The sequence below is a fragment of the Portunus trituberculatus genome, chromosome 14 (assembly GCF_017591435.1).
Source record: "Portunus trituberculatus isolate SZX2019 chromosome 14, ASM1759143v1, whole genome shotgun sequence".
Lineage (NCBI taxonomy): Eukaryota > Metazoa > Arthropoda > Malacostraca > Decapoda > Portunidae > Portunus > Portunus trituberculatus.
The window spans coordinates 11,976,684-11,995,795 of record NC_059268.1 but is presented as its reverse complement, the minus strand read 5'-3'; the positions used below and the strand labels follow the sequence as shown (position 1 = coordinate 11,995,795).

At 41.1% G+C, this 19,112-nt stretch overlaps 1 protein-coding gene across 1 annotated transcript in view; it reads left to right on the top strand.

Moving 5' to 3' along the window:
- Window positions 1-19,112, top strand: part of LOC123503538 (whirlin-like) — a 305,666-nt gene that overhangs the window by 242,559 nt on the left and 43,995 nt on the right. The window contains 1 exon segment of the mRNA XM_045253385.1: window positions 12,305-12,403. Within this exon segment, the coding sequence (XP_045109320.1) occupies window positions 12,305-12,403 (99 nt within the window).

The following is a 19,112-nucleotide window of genomic DNA, read 5'->3' as shown; positions in this document are numbered from 1 at the left end:
GATGGAAGGAAGGAAGTGGTAGATTCGGTGCAGTTTGAGGCCCCTACTGCTTCGTTTGTTTTGTTTCTGCACGGGATGTTTGCGTGTCACTAAAACCTTGAGTACACACTGGGATACAAGCGGTAGATTATAAAAAGTTTGACGGTCCTGTAGTTTTGCAGTCTGTCTTGTCTCGGATGTGCGGTGTTAACAGGCTAATTGTATTCATGTTAGCAGTTCACGGTATCATTACAGTGGCATTTGTTAAGAGGATCCTAAGTACGAGGAATACAGGATTATGGATTTTTTTTTTTTTTTTTATGCAAGAGGGGAAGTTGGTCAAAGGCAACAAAAAGTTAAATAAAGGCCCACTTGATTGCCAGTTCCCTTAAAGATGATAAGAGTTTGCCAAAAGTCTCGGACAAATGTCTTGAAAGGAAGCGAAGGAAGAGAAACAAAAGACAGAGATAATAATGGATAAGAAGGAAAGAAAGAAAGACGAGGAGAGAGAAGAAATGAGAAACCATTGAAGGAACAAGGAAGGTTTGTCTTGTCATGATTTGTGAATATTACCATTTCATGCTTTGTTGTATAGAATTGCCTGTGTTTTGATTTACGGAACATTTGCTGTCTAACACTGTACATTATCAGCTGGAAAACTGCAACACTAGGAGCCTATCAGTTTGTCTTCTTATGTAATGACTCTCAATATTTGCTGCGTAATCTTATTGATCATCGACTAGAAACATCAGCAACAACTCACTTTTTCCCTCCACTCAGAATCTCAGCCTAATTGGTTCTCTTTAATCTATCAGCATCATCATCATTGAACTCTTTGTCATATGAATAAAGTCCAATGAATCACGACCCTTGTTAGTGAATCCGATGACCAAACTATCTCATTTTCTCTTTGCTTTAACGTGGAATCTCAGCCTAATTGGTTCTCGTATTATCGGTTAAAAGGATCATCATTGGACTCTTTGGGATATTAGCAAACTCAAAAGAATCATGAGCCTTGTTAGTGAACCCGATGACTTGGAATGAGAGACGCTTTATGGAGAAAGATTCCTATTCCTTCTCATCCCCATAAGTTTCTGAGTGCGCGAGGGGATGAACCCATTGGAAAACTTGGATGGAATGGTGATCTGATAGGCGACTGATTGGATGGGAGTCATTTCGGAGCGTGTGGCGTCTCCTGCTGGTGTCCCATTACCCAGTGTGACGCTTCAGTTGACGGCGTAATCTCTGCCAACTCACTAGAAGTTCTTAAAGTTCCACGGCTTTGATGAGCTGAAGGAGGCAGAGGCGCTTCTGTCAGTAATGTGCGCTGATGAAGTGGGGACGAGGCGGGTGTGGCCATAATGAATACCTGAATTGTAAAACGCTTTCCCCACCTAACCGTTTCCTCATTAACCTGTTCCTCTATATGTATTTTCCCTCCTGGACGTTTCATTCTCCGGACAATTCTACTCTAACTAGTTTTTTTTCCTTCACGTGTTTCCCAAAATCCAATTCATCCACAGAGAAACTATTTCCCCTCAGGACATTTTATCCACTACCTACTTTCCCTGGACATTTTTCCCCTTTCACCCCAATTCTTGTTTACCTCATCACTAACTCAATCTAAGCCTTTTAAAGTAATGGGTCAGTGAATGTTTCCGTGTTAAAAGAGAGTGTTTGTTAATGCATACAGGAGGTAAAATATTTATGTGGAAATCTAGTTGGTTTTAGATGGAAATATGTTTAGAGGGGAATACTCATAGTCCGTGGCAGGAAGGGGAGGGAAAAGAAAGAAAAGAACTGACCCGGGAGGGAAAAGCATAAATATCTCAAGCCTTCTGCACCACAACGATAGAGTAAAGGGGAGAAGGAAAGACGCACACAGCACAACATCGCTTCTCGTTAGGACAGTGATGTTAATGAACAGTGTGTTTGGTCACTGCTTAGATGGGTGACCGCTGTATTATTTGACACACACACACACACACACACACACACACACACACACACACACACACACACACACACACACGAAAAAAACCTTAGCCTGAGAGATGGAGTAGTTGATTACATTCATACTTGCAAAGATATAACAGTACGTGGCTGTGTGTACTGAGAGAGAGAGAGAGAGAGAGAGAGAGAGAGAGAGAGAGAGAGAGAGAGAGAGAGAGAGAGAAGAGAAAAGCAAAAGAAAGGCGCAAAATTGTAAAGGGTGGTGTGGTGGTGCTTAGTGTATAAAGTGTACAAAGGAGGAAGAGAAGTGCCTTGGGGCGCGGCCGTGCGAGGCGAGGCGAGGAAGGCACGCCAGTATGAAAAGCACGTTGGGGGAATAAGCACCACGCAGGAGATAGCAAACCTGAAATGAGGAAAAATGTTGTAGTTTGAAAAAATGCGCTGAGTTATTTTGTTGTTGATGGTGGTTTTGAGAGAGAGAGAGAGAGAGAGAGAGAGAGAGAGAGAGAGAGAGAGAGAGAGAGAGACGAGAGACGAGAATGCAAACAGTGGGGAGGCTCGGATCATTTCAAGGTCAGACAGTTGTTAGTTCAACACACACACACACACACACACACACACACACACACACACACACACACACACACACACACACACACACACACACACACACTTCACGAGAGTTTTCTTCTTCCTGGTGTCTACCCTCAAGAAGAATCCAATTCCTTCAACTTTGGGAAGAAGAAGGAAGTGCTGAAGTGAAGGACTATTTCTGGCAACAGCTCACCGCTCACGTGTTTCCTCTCAGGGCCTTCAAAGAAAATGTATTCTCTCTCTCTCTCTCTCTCTCTCTCTCTCTCTCTCTCTCTCTCTCTCTCTCTCTCTCTCTCTCTCTCTCTCTCTCTCTCTCTCTCCAAGTCTCTCTCTCTCTCTCTCTCTCTCTTGACCGAGAGCAAGGAAACCCACACTCCTTCCTTATTATTTCCACATTCTCTTCACTTCCTCCGTTGTCTCTCTTGTTTACTACGCTTTGTTTCATTGCTACTGTTTTTACTCATCTGTTTTGCTTCCCCACGTGCTTTTTACCCTTTTTCTCTCTCTTACTGTCATCTACTGTCATCTATTTTAGTCGTGCATCCTTCCAAGAGTATTGATGATGGTGGTGCAATATTGTAACGTATGTGTGCGTTTCTAATCTCCCCATTATCAGGCAGCGATCATGCGGCATTAGCAAGGCGGGGAGCGAAGTCTGTTATCTCTAATTGCATTGCCTCATACGCTAAGGTGTTTATCGATATTATGTGCCTATTAGTCTCTCAATGACCGTCTCTTTTCTCTCCTGAGTGGACCGTCGCGTGTACTTGTTGCTGTCGTGAGGCGCGGCAGTGTCGATGGAGTAGTGGAAATTTCAGTATTGCAGTTTTGTGTTATTCCTTCATTCAGTTCTAGGTAAATTCCATCCAGGTAGATTCGTCCTTGAAATGTGTGGAAGATCTTTCGTTCCACTGTAGGTGTGTGTGTGTGTGTGTGTGTGTGTGTGTGTGTGTGTGTGTGTGTGTATTATTTTGCATGCATCTAGATAACTTTATTGATGATCTTGAACTATTTTTGGGTGGTGTTTGTAGTTCTTAGAGGAAATTTGCTGTAATAAGAGCTCGATTTGCGTTTCTCATGCCAGGTGATGCGATTCTGAAGTAGTTGAGACAGGAAAATTGACCGATAGAAGGATAATCCGTGGCTTGTAAATGTGAATGTGCTAATACTCGAAAAACAGTAAAGTAAATATATAAACAATAATATAAATGTTTAGCTGTTATATGTTCAATTTTCCTACTCTATTTATATACGAGGTTTTATACAATAGAAGTGTCGTCGCATTGGATTTACCCTGATGCTGTGTGTGTGCATGTGCGGAGAAAGCGTCATCCAAAAACTTTAACCTGAATTAACGTTTATGGAATATGAGAAGGCCTTTTCGTCATGATCTGTGTCCCCATCAATTCATTGCCGATCAACTTTGTGCCGTAATAAACCTGTTGTATTCTTTTGATCTTCCACTATTATGCACGTCATTTACGCTGTTACGGAATTAATGGCGCGACTTGGTGCATGGATGATGTGTGTGTGTGTGTGTGTGTGTGTGTGTGTGTGTGTGTGTGCGTGTGTATCTTTGTGTGGCAGCGCGGCAGACCTTATCCTTCTATATATTAATTTCAACAATGGACTGCATTCATACAGTCGCTGATCTTAAGTGGTGTTCTTACTTCCATGACAGTCTCAGCCTTCAGTAACCGTGAGAAAGACGAGCCATAGATGGGAAAATTCATTATATTTATCTGATCTTTGCTTTCTTTCAATCTTATTTTTCCTTTCTCTGAATCTTATAAATTGCTTCCATTGTTTCCATTTTCAAGTTAAGGCTGTTTTCTAGGTAACGCTGAAGACTAACTGAATTAATTATGATGGAGGGAGAAGCAGTGTTGGTGAGGCGAAGTGTGCACATGTTAGTGTCATGAACTATAGGGGCTCCTCTATACGTGGCACAGTGAGGTGTCTCGTTTCTCTGGTCCTTTTGTGTGATGCTAAGATAAGATTTATTTTTTTCCGAACTCTCAGTGTTTTGGACATCGTGGTGTTCGGAATCCTTCTGAAATGAAACTTTTCTTTATTTTCTTTGCACATCGACACAAACTTGGACAAATAAAGCTTCGGCGTGCAGGGTTCGTGCTACACCTCATAATGGAGGGAACTGGTTCTTATGATGCAAATATTCTCAAGTTTACGAAATAGTCTCTTTTTATTCCGAGTTTTCCTGGAAGCAATAGTTCTTGGCAGTTCATTGCCGCCACACGCTAAGGTTAGTGCACTATTTTCCGTCATCCTTGTATATTAACAACACAGGCTTCACTGGAACGCACCAAATTCTACTGAAGTGCATAAACACGTTAATTATTCCCCATCAGTTTACACCCCTTACTCGTTGAAGCAACCATTGATAAAGAAGGTTCGCGCAAACTCACTGTGAAAAGGCAACATTATTACCAACACACACACAACACACTGACAGTCCCTTCATGGTTCTTTTAATCACGATCGATACCTTTGTGTGGCCAGGAGCAGTTGCATGAAAAGCCAGATGTACGTTCTCATTTTCAAACAGTCTTTTGGTCTCCTTTTTCACGCGACGGAAGCTGCACAGCTTCACCTCTCCTAAGTAAGTGGTCGCTAATGGCACAGAAGGACCCCCACGCAGCTCTTCGCCAGCCTCCCTGGGAGCGTTCCGAGTCAAGCACGCGAGACATTACGCCGCTTCCCAGAATACGACTGAGTGAGCGTTAAGGTGAAGGTAGCGAGAGGAGGACCAGAAGCGAGTAGCAGTGAATGTCTACTGTACAAATTGTTTGGTAGTCGTGGTGTTGTTTTCGTTATTTTCCTTCGTTACGCTGCTGTTTGACCGTCACTTCCCTTATTCGACATCCTATCCTCTTAATCCTTATTGATGTACGGGTAGTAAGACTTTTCTTTCCTCCGTATATAATGCCGTCTTCTTTCGATGGTTATATACCCTCCACTTGATAAAAAGAAAATATTGCGATTAAAAAAGTTTTACAAAATTGCAGAATAAAAAAAAAGTTGAAAATAGTTTAATATAAAAGAACATACATATCGGTCAATAAAATGTGTGTTTTACTTTCTAAATTCTTTCAGCAGTGAAATATTGGTATTATCTATGCACCATTTATAAGGATCCAAGAGAATATTTTACAGATAATAATAAAAAAATCACATATCGATTTAATACGGTGGAGAAGCTAAGTAAACTGGATTACCATGAAAACACCTCAATATGCAAGGCGTTACAGTTAAATCAAGTAATAAAGATTTAAAGCTGTTCATTTACCTGCAGATTGTCTTTATCATATAACATGAAACGCATCGACTACACGGAAGACGCTGACGAATTTGGAATACCAGGAAGGGGAAACACTCACACACACACACACACACACACACACACACACACACACACACACACACACACACACACACACACACACACACACACACACACACACACACACACACGAAATGGTAATGCATAATGTTATAGGTTATGCAATGTACTTCATCTAGGTAACTTTGTAATTATGTCAATGAAGGGGGAGTGTGATATGGTAGAGACACACGCAGCACAAACACTCACTACTCGGAGGTGTTGACTCAAGCGTTAGTGCTAAAAAGGAAGAGACAAGAGATAGTAATAGTGTAAGTTATTTCATTTTTGCCAGAATTAATACGTATGATATGGAAATTATTGATCTGTATGTATTGATCAAAATAGAGGACGTATGTGTGTGTGTGTGAGAGAGAGAGAGAGAGAGAGAGAGAGAGAGAGAGAGAGAGAGAGAGAGAGAGAGAGGAATCTTGCTTTCTTCTACTGTTCAAATATTGTTAGTTCTTATAACAAGAAAAAAAATATCAAGTTCTCTTCTCCTCCTCCTCCTCTTCCTCCTCCTCCTCTTCCTCCTCCTCCTCCTCCTCCTCCTCCTCCTCCTCCCTACAATCCAAACAAAAGTCCACGTCAATTAGGCTTCGCAGGGGATTAGCAAGAAGTCGTCTGCCTCTATCCATTCACTTTAACTTAACCAACACGGATCTCCTTTGACGTATCTTTCTTCGTATGGGGGGGAGGAGCATTGATCAGCTGTTTGGGGATCGTTGTTGGTGTTACCGCTTCTGGTGGTGTGGTGACTGTAGAAGGAAGGGATAGAGAGGAGAAAGGAAGGGAGAGAGGAGAGGGAGGAAGCAAGGGAGTCTTCGTTTTCTATTACATCCAGTTCCCGAATCGATGAATATGTGGGTCAGTCATTCGAGCTGCAGCAACTCAAGGCCATGGACACACACACACACACACACACACACACACACACACACACACACACACACACACACACACACACACACACACACACACACACACACACACACACACACACACACACACACACACACACACACACACACACACACACACACACACACACACACACACACTTGGATATTTATTCTGGTGATTGCGCTGGTATAATTAAATGCTTTGGCTTGAAGGATTAAAGTATCATCATCATCAAGAACATTCCCTTTTGTCTAACGTTCATTTTATTGTCATCTTTTATTATTTTTTTTTCATCCACGGTTATTCTATTTGTATTCCTTTGTTAGTTACTCCTCTCCTGCTCTCCTTGTCTTGTACCTATTCGTACGTGTCTTTATTCCATTCCAGTTGATCTCTTTTTTATTTTCTTTTGCAATTCTTTCCCGTATGTTTTTTTTTGGGGGAAGGAATTAGCGTGGTTCTCTTTTTCTAAATCTGTTTTATTAGCCTTTGTTTGCCTCCTGATGCATAAGAAAACTCTTTACCTCTCTTTAATTTGCATATACTTAGTGTTCATTTGTTCCTGATTTTTTCCATTTCTTCTTCTTTTTCCTTCTGTCTATTTGCTGCAGGTCTAATATCTTTAATCTTTTTTTTTTTTAAACTCGTATACGCATTTTGTTTTCTCTATCTTCTCCGTACCTCGAATTTCTTAAGACCTTGCCGAAACTTTGCCTTTGATATATTGAAGTCATTGTTTTATTTTTGTATGTACGACTAGACAAGGGTTGGCTGTGTTCAGCTCGCGACGGTTTTTATATAATTTTGTTGCTGCGGCCGCTTCCCCCACATTTTTTTGTACCAGGGCGCGATGTTACGGGTCCGTAGGTTTTATTCAACGAAGTTATATCCTCCACTTCAATGGCTTTCTGCTGATACTGTATTGTTTGAGGTTGTGTGTGTGTGTGTGTGTGTGTGTGTGTGTGTGTGTGTGTGTGTGTGTGTGTGTGTGTGTGTGTGTGTGTGTGTGTGTGTGTGTGTGTGTGTGTGTGTGTGTGTGTTTCCTGCACTTTTACAATTTTCTTTTCATTATTATCTGTTTTTTTTATCATGAAATTTTTAGTTTATGCTGACAACATTTTATTCTTTTTTTCTTTTGTATTCTGTTTTTCATTCCGTCTCTCTCTCTCTCTCTCTCTCTCTCTCTCTCTCTCTCTCTCTCTCTCTCTCTCTCTCTCTCTCTCTCTCTCTCTCTCTCTCTCTCTCTCTCTCTCTCTCTCTCTCTCTCTCTCTCTCTCTCTCTTTTGTAATGATCACAATGAGGTCGCTTCCACTGTCTTGGTAATTGTCAAGCTTCATTTTGGTCAAGGCCAAGCTGAAAAACACATCAAGGCGAATTACTGAACTCAGATACTTGGCAGTGGACGCAATAATATATTGTTCTGTTAATAGAGGTTTTGAAATTATTGAAATAGATGATAATAATGATTGAAATAGAAAGTAAAGGATATTCAGGTACATTACGAAGCTTCATTAATCAATATGCAGATTTGCTTTTACGTATGATAATGTTATTCTGATGAGCAGGTGAAAATGTCTACTAGTTCTGAGTGATTTCTTTATTCTGTTTTAGTTTGTCTCTTATTATTGAACGTAGCTGGATGAAACTACACATCCCACTACAAACTGTCTATTTTTCACCCTTTGGTCTCTCTTCAAACCTCATTCAAACCATATATCACTCTTTATTTCATCTCACTCGACCATAATCACCCACTCTCCTATACTGCCCTGTCTCTCTTCCCTCTAGCTAGTTAGAAGTACTTACCAAGCAGCCTTGAAAGGGCCAAAAGGTCTGTTTCTGTTTGACTTTCCTTTGTATTTCTTTGTATTCCTTTGTCCACTTTCTCACTTTATCGTCAAATTACCAGCAAACATCCACTCTCTGCCACTCACACCCATCCACACCCTTTCATCTGAACCCCTTCAATACTGAGGCGCATTTTTACCACAAATTTTGGGTATGATTAGAAGATTTTATTGACATTAGGAAGGGTTTATGGAGGTCAAAAGAATAATGGCCACAGTCTTTACTATTTTTATCCTCACATAAGTTTCTGAAGCTGTAAAAAAACTCCAAAATAGTTACGAAAATGAATATGGAAACTCACTATAGTACTAAAAAGGTTAACAGACTCCATACCTTGTTCCCTTACCACTCAACGCCCCACCACCAGGCTGCTACTACTCCATGGTGGATACAATACTCCCATCATAGCATTTCCTTCTCTCCTGCCCATCTTTCCATCCTTATTCATGCCGCTTCTCGCCCACCTGTTCCTGTCAAACTTTAGAACAGCTTAATTGGAGCAAACTTCACGAATACGCCCTTTGAAAGTTAAGAGTAGCGTGGGAGTCTTCTTCTTCTTCTTCTTCTTCTTCTTCTTCTTCTTCTTCTTCTTCTTCTTCTTCTTCTTCTTCTTCTTCTTCTTCTTCTTCTTCTTCTTCTTCTTCTTCTTCTTCTTCTTCTTCTTCTTCTTCTTCTTCTTCTTCTTCTTCTTCTTCTTCTTCTTCTTCTTCTTCTTCTTTCTTCTTCTTCTTCTCTTCTAATCGTCGTTCTTTTCTTCATCTTTTTATTCTTAATTGATGTTCTTATTTTCAGAGTTATAATCTTCTCTTTTTCTATTTTTAGTCATTCATCCTGTCCTCCTCCTCCTCCTCCTCCTCCTCCTCCTCCTCCTCCTCCTCCTCCTCCTCCTCCTCCTCTTCCTCCTTTGAGTTTCTGGGTATAATTTTCCGCTTCCTGTCGACATGTTACATTTGACATTGCCTTCTTATTGTCGTACGCAAACCATTCTCTCTCTCTCTCTCTCTCTCTCTCTCTCTCTCTCTCTCTCTCTCTCTCTCTCTCTCTCTCTCTCTCTCTCTCTCTCTCTCTCTCTCTCTCTCTCTCTCTCTCTCTCTCTCTCTCTCTCTCTCTCTCTCTCTCTCTCTCTCTCTCTCTCTCTCTCAGTTGTAAATAGACAAAAAAGGTTGATTTAACTAACACGTCAAAAAATTACTTTATTTTGGCGGGGGGAGGGGAAGGGGCAGAAGAATGATCTCAGAATCTTACTAACTTAATTTTTCTTGCAACTAATTGCCAACAACTTCCACCTCTTCTTCATCGTTGTCACTCTGTTTCACTGCATCAGCTTTCTCTAAACTTTGACTAAAAATAAGCTGATCTATTGGACAACTTTCTCTTACTCTTCGGCTTAGTTGTGTCTAAATGTTTTCATGGATTTAATTTTGCAGTGCTTGTAGATTTCTTAGTGTTTTGAAAGACTGTTGATCCTGCGTTGCTCCTCATAATGTGTGTTATTTCTTACGTGTGGTTTCTTCATATGTAAAGAAAGCATGCCACGGGTACGACATGAGGATAAAATGCCAACTTGCTGCTATGAAAATGACTTAAAACAGAGGTCAATGTAATTATGAAGGTAGCTACATAAAGATAGCACGGACAAAAGAGGAAAATATTTTAAACAGAGTGGACTTCAAAATAAAAGCCTGCCTAATTCTGTTGTCTCCATAGCACGTTTTTTTTTTTTTTAAGATAGGAAGAAAAATAAATAAGTGTCTCACATCCAAACTTGAAGAGGTCTGTGGCATGGATAATTCAATTCCTGTTTTTCTAATTCTCTAAAGTCTCAGTTTTTTTGCTTCATTATGTGTTGCGATGTGTAACTTCTTATGTTTGTAATTACTCAATGCTTTGCTATCAGAAGATGTTAGTAGATCTGATGATATTAGTGGTATTGATTGTAGTAATAGGAGAAGGAGAAGGGAAAAGGAGGACAAAAATATCAAGGGTAATAGGAACAGGAACAACAGTCTTGAGAGGAATCCCATCGTAGTATCCAATATTGTAGTTACCATGAAGCGAATCACAAAATCCTGAAGCTAAAGTCACGTGAGTTATTGTCAGGGAAAACTTAAATATTTCCTTTTCTTTCCTCACTTCCTTCATGCCGTGCGTCACTTTGCATTATTCCTTCACCTCTTTAACTCTCATACATCACCGTCACCTTGCTGATATTTTCACATACCCTCCTACATCTTGTTCCTCTTTGTCACCACTTCCTACCTTCTTTTCCCTATAAATTATTCAAAACATCTTTCTGTCCTTCAATTTCTTCCATGTTTCATTTCCCATCCGCCATAAAGTCTGTGTTTCCTAAGACTGATTGAAAAAAAAAAACTCTACTAATTAAAGAACAAATATATTTCTAGCACGATTTATCTATTCGATCTAATGAATTTTGTAACCAAGAAATCTGTAGCCAACTTCTTCTCCACTTACTATTAACTGAAGGACATTTGAGGAACGGCTTTCTCCACTAATCTAACTTTGTAATGTGAAATGTGGCAAACACTGTCCGAAGATACAATGAAATGTGGCGCGTTTTTACCGTAGGCTTATCTATGAATGCCAAATTCTTTCTGTAGCTTACCCTTACGTGCTTATATTCTCTCTCTCTCTCTCTCTCTCTCTCTCTCTCTCTCTCTCTCTCTCTCTCTCTCTCTCTCTCTCTCTCTCTCTCTCTCTCTCTCTCTCTCTCTCTCTCTCTCTCTCTCTCTCTCTCTCTCTCTCTCGTCTCTGTGTGTGTGTGTGTGTGTGTGTGTGTGTGTGTGTGTGTGTGTGTGTGTGTGTGTGTGTGTGTGTGTGTGTGTGTGTGTGTGTGTGTGTGTGTGTGTGTGTGTGTGTGTGTGTGTGTGTGTGTGTGTGTGTGTGTGTGTGTGTGTGTGTGTGTGTGTGTGTGTGTGTGTGTGTGTGTGAATGATGTTTTGTGTGATGGTGATGATAATGGTATTAATAAGAAAATGACTAATAATGATAATATTATTAATAATAATAATAATGATAATAATAATAATAATAATAATAATAATAATAATAATAAAACAAATTATAATGATTGTTTTCAATGTTATACTCTTATCATTGTCACGTATTTTTGCCTTTAATAAAATAATTGTTTTGTCTAAAGTATTTTCGAAAACAAAGAAATTGTTTTATATTAGAGTAACGATTAAGCAATTTTTACTGAATTGCTAAATACCATCATGTTGAAATTCATAACTGTTGTATTTTTCTTACACAATCCACATATGCACTCCAGGAATTTTTAAACCCACTTTTTTCCCAAATGTAGAGTGTAGTATCTGTGATTTTTACTTTAATACTTTAGAGAAATGAAAATTGTTTGGATTATTGATAGAAATTTTGATATATGAAATAGTTCAAGAAAACATTTAGCTTTTTACTATTTGACTGTATATTCAAGCGCATTTCATGCATTTTTATACCTAACACACACACACACACACACACACACACACACACACACACACACACACACACACACACACACACACACACACACACACACACACACACACACACACACACACAGAGGCCTGGAGTGGTGGTGACGAGATATTTGTCCACAGCTGAGTCTGCTGACGGAGCTGCGGGAGGCGGTGCGGCCTGAGGACCAGGTTATATTCGATGCAGCAGTGTTTCGCGGCGCTGCCAGGCCCCGGGAGAAGGTGAGGCGGAGGCACTGAGGAGGAGGAGGAGGAGGAGAAGCAAAGGAGGAGGAGGAGGAGGAGGAGGAAGAGGAGGAGGAGGAGGAGGAGGAGCACATGCAGAATGAGGATGTAGAGGAGGAAGAAAATTCTCTCTCTCTCTCTCTCTCTCTCTCTCTCTCTCTCTCTCTCTCTCTCTCTCTCTCTCTCATGTATCAGATTACACCGCCATTCTCGTCCATAGCCACTGTGACGTAAGGAGTGATGTTGGTTGATGTAAGGTGTTGGCAGTGATGGTGTTGGTATAGAATTAGTGGTATTGTCTTTTGTGGTCCTGGTGGTGGTAGCGGTGGTGATGGTGTTGATGGTAGAGTGCTGGGGTGTTGATCAGTGTCTCAGGATGATTCAAGGTTTGTGTGGTTCAGAGCAGGATATTTCGGTTATGGTAGAGAAAGAAGGTAGTGGCGTAACTCTCTTTCTCTCTCTCTCTCTCATAGATGGAGAGGAGAGCCTTTCTTTCTTCTCTTTTCCTCATCGAAGTTGTCTCTCAGTAACTCAAAATAAAGATACACGTACGGAATGTGAATTTAATAGGAAAGACTGTGCCAAAGAGAGAAAAAAAAAAGGGAAATATGAAGGAATGGAATTGTAAAGTATATCGAAAGTGAAGAAGCAATGAGAAGTTAGGAGTACATACGAATTTAGACTGTGTTCGACTGGGTAGGCAATACGTTGTTCAAATACTGATCCAGGTAACCTTACTGTTTAACGTAAGCGCGTGAACCGATTACCTGACAAAAAAGAAACTCAATGCAGCAGTTGTACACATTTACACTTCAACCAAAGGACGTGCCATTATACTTTGTGTGTTTGTGTTAGCGAGCGATACATTTTTTAATAGTTCCCCACGTAACTCTTGCCAAAGTCCTCCTGAGAAAGAAAACTGAATTATTTAAGGGTAAACTGTTGCAGAAGATTTAGTTTCAGTTAGTTCATATTGGTAATATGAGTTGCACAGACACACACACACACACACACACACACACACACACACACACACACACACACACACACACACACACACACCGCTTTTTCGGTGAGTGGAGTGTGTTGTGGTCTCAGTCCTACCAGACGATCGGTCTATGAGCTCTGAGCTCGCTCCGTAATGGGGAAGACTGGCTGGGTGACCAGCAGGCGATCGAGGTGAATCGAGTGAATTACACACACACACACACACACACACACACACACACACACACACACACACACACACACACACACACACACACACACACACACACACACACACAGAAGCACACACGTTTCTCCATCGTTATTTATAGGTAGTTCGCACATTTCTTCCGTTCACTGCCTCCAAACGGAAAATCTAGGGCAAGGAAGCGAGGAAGATAAGCAGAAGGTGGGGAGGAAGGATTGGCTCACCCTTTGGACGAAACACAATAGCCACGAGGACAGGGGAGTCGCCGTCTTCCTCGCCGTTGTTACCACGGAGAGTTATGTTAACCTTTCAATAGACTATCGTATCGCACAAAGGATAGTAATAAACATAGCAAATACTCGTAGTCCTGATGAATGTCACGTGCTTCTAGTGACTCCTTCCTTAATAACGCCATCATCTTAGCCAACATTCGTAGAAAAGACCACATCCTGTCATCTTTGAGGGGACTCCCGATTTATGCAATGTTATGAAAGGTCTCCCCGTTTTGTCTTTGAACTCTTTTTACTTAATGATAGATTTTGTCTCTCAACTTTAAATGCTAAACTTAGTGTTTCGTGTTTGAGTGGTGTATGTTGTGCGTCTGTGGGGCGTGCGTGGCTGTGACGGGAGGCGTAGGGAGAGGACGTGTGCTGGGAGACGAGGAGAGGCACAAGAGTGATCATAAGTAAGGTACAGAGACTGAGTCAGTAACCGTGGTGGCCTTTTTTTGCAGTGCTGTTTTCGATCCATCCAAGCGCCAGTAGAATCTTCCATCTTTCACACACACACACACACACACACACACACACACACACACACACACACACACACACACACACACACACACACACACCGCGTAGTGTAGCGTAGTAGCACACTCGGTTCAGAACCGAGAAGGCCCGGGTTCGAGTCCCGGGCGCGGAAAGGCAAGTGGGCAAACCTCTTAATGTTTAGCCCCTGTTCACCTAGCAGCAAGTAGGTACGGGATATAACTCGAGGGGTTTTGGCCTCGTTTTCCCGGTGTGTGGAGTGTGTGTTGTGGTCTCAGTCCTACCCGAAGATCGGTCTATGAGCTCTGAGCTCGCTCCTTAATAGGGAAGGCTGGCTGGGTGACCAGTAGACGACCGAGGTTAATTACACACACACACACACACACACACACACACACACACACACACACACACACACACACACACACACACACATAGGCCGTTAGTATCATGCGTCTCTTGTCGTGTGAGAAGGAAAAGTCCCAGATCACCTACTCCTCCACCCGCCCTCCACCAGAGTGTCACGGCTGCCGGGGTGTCATCCACTGACGCTTTCATAAGGTTACCATTTTCTTTTCTTTGATGAAGAGTGCGCAGGTGAATGAGAGGTACCTGTGCCATTAGCTATGGGTGTTCAAAGATAAAGCGTGTAGCGGAAAGGTGATGAGCAAAAAACATAAATGCGATAAACGAGGACAATCAGAGATGTGTTCTTCAATTGACGGTCTGCCAGTTGAGGTGTTGCCCCATCAGTGAAGCACATCGGTGTGGTCTTAGTGAGATGCTTTATTCACGGAAGGTATTTGTATTGACTCCGTTATTCTCAAATGGTCATTGAAGTGTTTTTTTTGGGCCTCAGTAGCACAGGGAAGAGCGTGGCAGACGCGGAGCTGATTTGCTTGATCGTAAAACTGATAGATAGAAGAAACATTCCAGCAGTTTGTTATTCAAGAAAGGTTAACATTTCATCATTTTTATGTATATGAAATAATTTTGCAAACCAAACTCCAAGTTATTGAAAATTGCAGTTCCTCGAACAAGAAAGACAGAATCTTGTCAGTAATATTGTTAATCATCTAGATTTACGAGGCAGGGTTGACGAATCACTTTTTTTTTTTTTTTTTTTTTTTTTTTGTACAAACATTCAGACAGGCGCGACGCGTCCCAGAGTGTAGCTTCCGGCGCCTCGTCTCAGCCTTGCCACTGTCAACTCATGGTGCTATTGGGTGGTTCGCGGGGCGCTTCTTGTAGGCGTGACAAGACTAAAATACCCATACCAGTTTTCTAACATTATTCTCTCTCTCTCTCTCTCTCTCTCTCTCTCTCTCTCTCTCTCTCTCTCTCTCTCTCTCTCTCTCGTATATATATATATATATATATATATATATATATATATATATATATATATATATATATATATATATATATATATATACGCATTTAAGCTGCTGGGAACATTAGATGGAGATCGTGTTAAGACATACGACGTAGGTTAAGTAAGTGCCAGTAAGGTTCCAAACCTTTCCCAAGTTTAAGAGGAATAGTTTAGATCACACATGGTGTTCAAGTCATGACGAAACCTGGAGGCGCTGACTGCTTCGTGTGTGTGTGTGTGTGTGTGTGTGTGTGTGTGTGTGTGTGTGTGTGTGTGTGTGTGTGTGTGTGTGTGTGTGTGTGTGTGTGTGTGTGTGTGTGTGTGTGTGTGTGTGTGTGTGTGTGTGTGTGTGTGTGTGAGTGTGTGTGTGGCGCCTGCAGTTTTTTTTTTTTCATTAGTTGTGCTGATGAAATTTTCCGAGCTTGGTGAAAAGCAGGAGCGTGTCATAAATCACTGCTTATTCCTGAGTAGCATTACTGGTGAAGAGACCAGACTGAGCTTGTCTGCTGTCTGTGTGAAAGGTAAAGGTGTCTTCTTTAATAGAAGGAAGCTTTCGCTGCAATGGCGGGTAGAACACTGTCCTTGTTTGATGTAATAGCTAGGGAGCTTTTTTTTCTTATGGAGATGAGTCACCGTTGCCGCAGACAGTGGTAGTGGGTGGTGAGGCAGGTGGTGAGGTCACTGGTGGCCCCGAAGTGTGTGGTCTGTGGCCTGTGGCAGCTGGAGGAATCAAAACAGTCCTCGGTGTGTTGCACGCGGGGCATTGACGGTGTGATTTTGTAGTGTTCTTTGTGAATAGCAGAGGGAAAGTCACATCCACCTAAATGCTCCTCCGGTTTTTTTATTTTTTCATCTTTAGGTGAATAAGTCGCCGGTAATCCAGCGCGCTGCCCGCGGCACCGCCACTAAGGGTGCGGCCTCGCGTCACAACAGTGAATTGCTTGACATGTGCACGTTGCTTGTGAACGTAGTGTTTAGCAATAGTGAATAATATTTTCATCAAGGCTACAGTGCCTTATTCAGTGTATTTTTAGACTAATGAATTTGTAACTTTTTCATGCCACGCCTCGGACATCCAAGTCTAGTGCGATGTCCTAGCAGGGCAAGGTAACGACGCCCGCAGGTGTCCTGGTCTTTCCTCCTCATTTGTCCAGTATTTTAGAGTCATAGTGTGTGCATTGTAGACTGCAGTGAAGTGCATTTTTCCTTTACTGAAACAAATATCTTTTCCATCGATACTCATGTGAAACACCCACAGCAATCATAATCCCTTTCTTCCCGCCCTTTGCTTTGTGTCTTTAGTTAATAGTTGTGCCTGCATGTGCATGAATATTAAATATCCTGCCGTTTCATGGAATCTTTATAGTTTTAAAATAAGTATGAATGTATTTTAGAATATTAAAATTACATTTTTGATAATTTATTTTCAAAGAGAACCTCACCATAAAATGTCAGATTTCTCTTTCTCGTTTGTCTGAAAGGAGGGATCTCATTATTAGTACATCACTTGCATTGGTTCTCCCTTTATTCCTTATTGCTGTGGTTTCCTGTGTTGCTTTATGCTTGAAAGAGCACAGAAATGATCGACAACATTTCCACGCACCAAAAGAAGAAGAAGAAAAAAAAAAACTAGTTATTTGAGATGTTTCCAGCACTCTTGGTTGTTGATATCGGGGGATGCACGAGTCCTCTACTCGCTACATGTAGGCTTGTCATTGACTTTTTCCTGCTGTTTATTCCATTGCCACCAATGTGTGTGCTAAGCCGAAGGGCCATGAAAGAGGTTGTTTATCTGTACTGGTTCACCCTCACAACACCATCCTTGCTTCACCACTTGTGTTCACATCCATGACAAAGATGATCCAGCGAACATAATTTGCGTGTCATTTTTGTGAAGATGTGCTTAATGACTTTCTGGTTAGCGATAAAGAGAGATCTAACTCCTCGTAAGACTTTTGGGGTCCTGTCAAAATGTATTCGTAGCGTGTATCTATTTGAGGACCTGAAACTGCTAACAGTGTTGCATAATTTCTGCAGTATAATTCTTACTCTTGGAAATCCTTCAAAGAACGTTATCTTATCAAAATAGAAAAATCATTAATGTTTTCCTTTGAAGTTTTCACATGAATTTTGTTCTAACTTGAACTTAGTAAGTGTGTGTGTGTGTGTGTGTGTGTGTGTGTGTGTGTGTGTGTGTGTGTGTGTGTGTGTGTGTGTGTGTGTGTGTGTGCACTCGTGTGCATGTGTGACATTTCATCTTTTCTTTTCAAGTGACCGTTTTTCACATAGTGGATGACATTCAAGAAGTATCGAAGACAAAAGAAAGTAACATTTTCCATCGGTATTGATAACAACTCACAGCAGCAGAATGATACACGTGGAACACTACGCATGCTATTGCCACGCTTGCCTCCTTGCTAGCACTTTGCTTCCATTCATATACTTTGACACATTTGTTTTATACTTCCTGAGGAGGGGATTTTTGTATTATGTAAGTTGATTTTTTTTTTATGAATTCTCTTCACCATTCTTTGAAAAATTATTCAATCATTTGACACATTTCCTCTTGTCCTCCAACTAACGGCTCTTTACCACATATATTTCTAATTATTTTGTCACCTAATCTGTCAAATTATAACTGAAAATACTATTTAGGTTGGCTGTCTGTTGTACATTTCATGCTACAAAGATTTACTTATTAAATTAAAGCTTGTACATTTTTTCTTTATCTCACAAACAGTTGAGTGAAAATAGCAAACACAAAATTTTAATAACCAAAGACTATAAAATACTTTCCTTTTCAAATTTTGTGGCATTAGAACTTGATGTAGATGACTGTCTCTGATCAGCTTTTTCCTTTCATGATCTCTCTCATACCTGAGCAAGGATTTACTTGGCCTCTGTATAAAATGATCTCGTTAACATGAGTACGTTACAAAACACACACACACACACACACACACACACACACACACACAAGTATCTCGGAGGTCATGATGCACACGTAGCTCATTCTGTTATGTATCACACTGTAGCACCTTGAAGCGTCACAATTCCCGCAGTATTTTTGCACCACTGGCACTGTTGGTTGCATGCTTTCAGTCAGCGTTGCATTTTGAAAACTTAACCCAAACTTTTGCTCTTTTCAAAGCTGTGGTAACATCGTGTGTGTTTTCACCATGTAAAGATTTTTCAGGCATTTCCAGGTTTTGCAGCCTGCATTCCCATCTGGCAGATTTTCTTTTATCATACAAACCATGCAAAGGAACATGAAGGACACCAGATAGTAGAATGATTCATTAAGCAAAGGAGGCCTTTCTTAGTAGGGCTCAGATAATGTTATAAATTTAATACGTATAGGCGACC